Consider the following 6,715-nt stretch of genomic DNA (forward strand, 5'->3'; position numbering starts at 1 on the left):
TCGTAAACATAACTGGAATCTGAAATTATATGGTGTCAAATCACAAGAAAGAATTTCTTCTGAGAAATTGTTTCAAATATTTAAAATGAAAACATGTTCATTTCATGAATGAGAGAATGGCCTTTGCTATGCTGTAGGATAGGCTGTGTAAGTTATAGCTGAGTTATCTGCTAATTATGAAGGTATTTTTCTTGTTGTTCTACAGACAGAGGTGCCTCAGTTGTGCTGGCTCACTGTAAAAATTATAAGCATGAGAAATCTCCGCAAAGCAGATCTGTGTAAGTATCACAGATGGCACATTTATTGGTTAGCAAGAAATAACAAAAAGGTACTGCTGTACTAATTATGCATCTTTTTGTTAACACAGTGAGCCAAACTGATTGCTATGTCAAGCTGTGGCTGCCAACAGCTTCACGCCGGGAAGCCCGGACAAGAACCATACGGAACTGCAGGAACCCTGTCTGGAATGAAACGTTCCGCTTCATAATACAAAGGGAAGTAAAGGTAGGATCCACAGCTGCGGTGGTGCACAGGCCCTGCCTTCACCTGCTGTGTGCAGACTTTATTAGAGCCTTGAGGTTCATGTAGAAGCTTGAGCAGAAATCATCGGAGTCAGCATGAGAGATGCTGTTTCCTACCCGCAAATAAATACGCAAACCTTGGTATGGATTCTCTGGTGCCCTAACTGGTCTCTGTCATCTCCTCAGCACTAGAACTCCATTAATTGGACGGGAAGTTTTACAAACTCTTTAGAGGATTGGTTATATTCTCTTCTACGCAACTGTGAGGACATTTTTGCTGTATGTTGCTGTGAGCTTGTAATACCTGCTTTATACAATAACTGTGATGCTGCTTGTAAAGTGTAAGAGGTACCATAACTGTTTTTCAAAAATTTTAAAATGTCTCTTATTTCTCTCATTAAGCAGGCGTATTTTCAAAACTCTAACAGGCTATAAGAAAACAAACTGCATGTCTGACTTAGAGACTTACAACAGAACCAGGCCTATTCCATGCTTGGAATGAAGGTAAGCTCAGGGGGCATTGATTATCTGGAATAAAGCCGAATGCTTCTTTCTGTCCCAGAGCAGCTGTAAAAACCTGTTAACATGTTTGTAAAGTTAGCAGACGTAGATTAGCAGTCAGATCATGGGTGATACAAGGTCTAACATGGGATCAGCTTCCAGTGGCTTACTAGTGCTGCATCTTCTCATGCTGCTCTGGGTAATCTGAGCCCCGCGGAACTGCAAGGGGAATCACTACAATTTAAATCTTGTTAAAAGAGTTTGTTAATGCACTTTACCTTCCATTTGCAAAGGGGTAAGAGTTTACCTTCTGTTATTACTTTCTGCTGACATGCCTAAATTTCTCAAGAGTTTTTTTGAATCCACAAAGGTGATGAACAGCATGTGTAATCCCTATTCTGTCTGGTCCGTGTTACCATCATGCATGTTACTTTGCTTCCTTTTGAGCTCTTGTTCATCGTCAAATCTGATGATTTGCCTCTTCTAGGGTTAGTCCCTGACTTTGCAGACTGAGCCACAGGGTTGTGGACTGAGCTCCACACTGTTGCAAGAGTCTATTTGCATTGAACAATGTGAGGGCTGCACGCTGACTCTTGCTAGACCTTCCTTTCGGGCTTGGTAGTCCCAGCATATAGCATTTACACTCTGCTTTGCCTCTCTCCTCAGAACATCCTGGAGCTGACAGTCTGTGATGAGGATACTTTTACACCAGATGACCAGCTTTTGACTGTTCGCTTTGATGTAGCTAAAATCCAACCTGGAAAAAAAGTTCACCTGAATTTTAAGTTGATTCCAGAGGTGAGAAATGAAAACACAACTTAAAATAAGTAGATAGATAAAATAACACTCTTGATCAGAACTTTGTCCGAAGTTACTACCTAAATTAAACATCAGCTCTCACATGCAAAGACCTCGTTAAGAAGACTTTATTAAAGCACAAGATTAAATGCTCAGGGCTTAGAAGGGGTCAGAAAAGGTCACCCCTCTGTTGTGAGTGCAATTAAATGAAAAATGAATTTTTTGGGGGATTTCAAAAATGTCTTGAAAAAAACAGAGAAAGTAAGAATCAAAATGAAGAAGGTGATGATTAGAGATCTCCTTGCTATCGTAGGAGACTGACAGAGCAGGGATGCGAACAGACCTGGCCCCTTTTCTGGGCGGGTGCCCTGATCCTTTGGCCAGTAGCTCATGAGGGGTTCCTCTGTTCAGCCTCACCAGGGGTTTTGTCCTGTAAATGATTGTATATTCTCATGAAAATCTCTCAGTTTTTTAAAAAAAACTCTTCCTGGTATATGACAACTTTAAAAAAAAATTCTCAGCAAGTCTGTTTAAGATCTTTTGTTACAGGGTTACAGACTTCTTTTAGGGGGACTGAGCCAGCACAGAATGGACAGGGCTCGATGAATGAGAATCTCCTCAGTAGTTTATTCTTTTCTCCTAGGTTAGTGTGTCACCTAGGAGCTTTATTTGCTGCATATATCTGAAAGAATATTGTGTTTGGTTGTGTTAAAGTGGGGATAAAGAGGTTCTTATGAATTTAGTTTATTCTTTTCTCCTAGGTTAGTGTGTCACCTAGGAGCTTTATTTGCTGCATATATCTGAAAGAATATTGTGTTTGGTTGTGTTAAAGTGGGGATAAAGAGTTTCTTATGAATTGTTTGGAGAGTGAAGTTGCTAAGAGGACAGGTGGGGAAATCACACCCATCTCTTAAAAGAGCAGCACAGGTACTTAGATTACTTTCTGCAACACCTTCTCTGCTTGGAGGCTGTGTAGTAATGAGAGTTCAGGGCTTTTCGCACTTCTGGCAAGGGCTCCAGTTTACAGTTCCTTAGAGTTGTATGTGCTCTGTTTATTTCTAATCCACTGTGTTGGACAGGCTGTCCAGAAAACACTTTTGCCTGTTTTTTATATTAATACTGATTTGGAGACTGTTTATTAACAGCTCTTCCAGAAAGCCGGCCTGTACTAAGGATTTCAATATACCTGTTCCAGCTGGCTACAGCTGTCCTTAGGAAGAAACTCATGTGACGCAGATAATTTTTGAGGTCTGATTCAAGCTGTGAGTTTGCTCTGAGGCATGTGCAGAATTGGTTTAACCCATTGGCTTAGCTAGGCGTAAGTTGGGGAGATAAGACAAGGTGAGCTGTGCCTCAGGAGCGCTTGGTCAAACTGTCCTTGTTCAGATTGTGACTCCTGTTCAGGTGCCCATGAGGCATCACAGATTATGATCTGTACGTGGCTTTTAATTACACTTAAGGTTAATCTTTTTTTTTTTTTTTTAAAGTGACTTAGTATGGAACATTCTGAGCAACCTTAATAATAGGCAGTACTGCCACCTCTGTCCATAATGATTTATTCAATCCACCAAGGTATCTCAAAAGGAGGACTCAGGAGGCTGGGTGGGTAACGTCAGAGCATCAGGATCGCTTCCTGCTGTGCCTCATGCTCACTGTGTGGTCTAACAAGTCCTTCCATTGCTTTGTTTCAGGTTGTTCACCCACAAAAATGTGAATGACACTTAACAGAACTATAATTTGTATGAACGTGTGTACAACAGCTTAAGAAGGATGGGAACGTTAGGTAGACAGGAATAGGCAGGATTACAAGCTGAGATCTCTTGAACAGTGCGTCTGCTGTTCTTTGGACAAAGCTGGAATGGTCTGTCAATGAGTTTGGTCACAATTTAATGCTTGATAAGTCTGTCTTGCATCTGTGTAATGTGACTGCTTTCTAAAATCAATCCCTCAGCCTTCATCAAAGAAGGCTGTTGCAACCACCCTAATTCTCATGAAATGGGGACTTTGGGAGAAATAAGCAAACATCAACCTGCTGCTGGATGGTGTGCCACAGATCCACTCTCAGAGAAGCCACCTGAGATATCTCTTTTACTGACATGAAGCAGTAAATACAAAATTACCCACTTTTCACCTGTACTGAAGCGATGATTATACCTTGGCAGCTACGTTATCAGACAGCATGGTTTTCACAGCCTCTTCTCTAAGTTAAAGTATGCTGTGCGGCCAGACAGAAGGGATACTTGGAAGTAAATGTTACTACTTCTGAATATGAAAAATTTTACCATCACTTGTGAGAAAGAGGTTTATATCTTCTGCTAATTAGTGTTTTCCTCTCTGTGGGTGATACAGAAGATTTCTCTGATACATGGTTTTGTGCTGTATTTCCTGAATTGGCTGATCCTCGTACGGACTGATTCAGCAAATGGTTGTTGCAAAGCGATACAATTACTCAGTCCCTCTGAAATTGTGGATGTGTTACTCTTTGCTATTTCCTGCTCTTACACTCTTCTTCCATTTTCATCTTGGTCTGGCTCTTGTGAGCTCTGTCCCTCATTCTCCTTCCTGGCTTCAGTCTTCCCTTTTCTCTCTTCTTCCCGTCACCCTGCAACTTTCATTTTCCAAGTTGGTTTCTTCTCCTGCCTGTTTTTAATGTTTAGTCACCGTACTCGGCAAATTCTTTTGTTTTAACCCAGACATACTCACTACCTAGGTCAATTTGTTCTCAAGTATGTTCTCCTGTATCATTCACCTGTTATACCTCCCTTCCTCAGCATTGATTGACTCATGTCTCATCATGCTAACAAACTGATAACGGAACCTTCACCACCTTATTCAACGATATCTCCTCTCCTCTCCTCTTGAGGGGAGAATTGGTTTTGGTAGAGTGGTGAAGAGACTTGAAGTGAAAGGGTGACCAAAGGTGGCTCCATCCATCTACATTATCATGGTACAAGGTTTGGGAGTAGCAAAACCCTGCAAGGGAGGGTTATACAAAATCATCAGAGGTCTATCAAAGGAAGCAGCTTGTTCATTCATTTTCCTTAAATGAAAAATAAATCTTATTTTCAGAATCAGGAAGAACTAGAAGTGGAATTTCTACTGGAAAATATGTGAGTAAAGCCTAAATGTTACAGGATTTGTAATGAGAGAACTTTGCATTTTAGAAAGAGAGGTAATGCGACATTGGAGAATTGGCTCCATGTACCTGTGCTCAAACATCCCAGCTCAGCATCTTTCCCATGGTTGCATTTCTCTCCTGAATCTGGTGAAATCCCTGCTTGAGTGACAGTCTGACTTACTGTTTATGGCTGAGGATCGGTGTTTGTTTTGTAATTCAGCCTAAGGAGAGGTGACGCTGATCAGGGCAGGTAAGAACGAGGGAGCGTCCCTAGGAGCTGTGGGACTGTGATCTGGCAGTGAGCACGAGATGGAGGTGAAAGATGGAAGTGCTGATGGCACTTGGCAGGTAGAAAAGAATGAGCTCAGAGAACTATTTGCATTTAAAAGATTATTTCTCATATACCCACTCTTAAATAAACCTTTTTCTTTGTGTTTTTCAGTCCAGGTGTATCTGAGAACATCATTACTAACGGCGTACTAGTGGTAATTGTTTAATTTTTTTATGCTTGTGTTCTTATGGTAAGGCAGAATGGAAAGATGTTGTTGGAAGAACTATGCCTTTAGGCATAGCCTTCACTTTTTTTCAGATGAGTCACAAGTGTGGTTGTAAAGATTTGAATTTGGTCATGCTTATAGTGCTTGCTGTGTTGGGAGAGGCTTGGACCAATGCTCTGCCCGTGCCAGTGAGCTGTTCACTGATGAAATGGCAGTAAACAAGGAAACTTTGGAAGGAAGTGGATCCACTGTTACTGCAGACTACTATTACTAAATATCTACCTTGGAGCCAAAGGCTCTTTTCACACCAGTGTCCAAAGTACTGTGTGATGCTCCTGTGCTGCTACTTCTGCCTATGCACTGCTTTCTCAGGAAGTTTCATCCCAAAGGTATTACAGCACTGGTCCATCTGTTGAGTTGTCCTCTAGAATTGTAGATATCCTCCAGCTCACTTTTCTGTAGACAAAAGTTAACAAGTGGCTTAGATGGGGAGAAAGATTTCTTGCGTCAATTGTTGGGTATTAAATGGTATTTAAGTGTAACAGAGCAGATTCCCAGCTATCTTCACTCCCTTGACCACAGTATTGGTTGAATGATTTAGACAAGAAAATCAGCCTCTGCAATTTCTTGTTCACAGCACATCACAGCCAAGCCCAGTGGTCCTGCAGGATCCCTAGATCCTCAGTGAGGTTTCTGAACTGTTTCTGTGACTAGTGACTTTGTTGCTTATCTCTTCCAGTCTCGTGAAGTTTCCTGTTTAGAAGTACATGTGAATGAAACAAAAATGAAGAGCCCTTACACAAGTGAGATTTTTGATTTAAATTGTTTGTCACTGCTCTTGTTGCTATGGGAAATGCAGCTGAAGCTGGATAAATGTTTGATCTGTTTTAGTCTCTGTATTGTGTCTGCTTGGGGATTAAGGTCTGTGAACTACGTACTTGTTAATAGTGAGAATTCGCTGGAGGTGGCGTGACTGTGTAGCCCAAGGAAAACTGTGGAGATAGCTGGGAGACTCAGAAATATCACTGCAGTGTGATGGGACTGAAAAAAATCTGTGATGAGAACAGAAAGTCCACGAGGGAAGTAACAGGAGTTGGAAGACTGTGGTGGAAACTTGGGGGGTGTGAACGCTGCCGTGGTCTAGCACACGCTGTTGCTTGGCAAGGGAGAACCTGCAACACTGCACCGGCCTTTTGCTGCTTACTCATTCCTGTCCTTGTTCATGCTGATTATGTGATTACGGTGTGCGTGGAGTGGGTGGGGGGGGGGGGGGGACCCCC

General features: G+C 41.8%; 1 protein-coding gene across 1 annotated transcript in view; it reads left to right on the top strand.

Annotated features, from left to right (window-relative positions):
* The first annotated feature begins 235 nt into the window (after positions 1–235).
* Positions 236–6,715, top strand: part of LOC104493601 (cytosolic phospholipase A2 epsilon-like) — an 18,838-nt gene continuing 12,358 nt past the window's right edge. Inside the window, exons 1-4 of the mRNA XM_010136317.1 lie at positions 236–278; positions 368–504; positions 1,689–1,820; positions 6,175–6,238. Coding sequence (XP_010134619.1) covers positions 251–278; positions 368–504; positions 1,689–1,820; positions 6,175–6,238 — 361 coding nt within the window. The 5' untranslated portion in view covers positions 236–250. The remainder of the gene's footprint in view (positions 279–367; positions 505–1,688; positions 1,821–6,174; positions 6,239–6,715) is intronic.

The sequence above is a fragment of the Buceros rhinoceros genome, unplaced genomic scaffold, assembly GCF_000710305.1.
Source record: "Buceros rhinoceros silvestris isolate BGI_N320 unplaced genomic scaffold, ASM71030v1 scaffold7265, whole genome shotgun sequence".
NCBI classification, from domain to species: Eukaryota; Metazoa; Chordata; class Aves; order Bucerotiformes; family Bucerotidae; genus Buceros; species Buceros rhinoceros.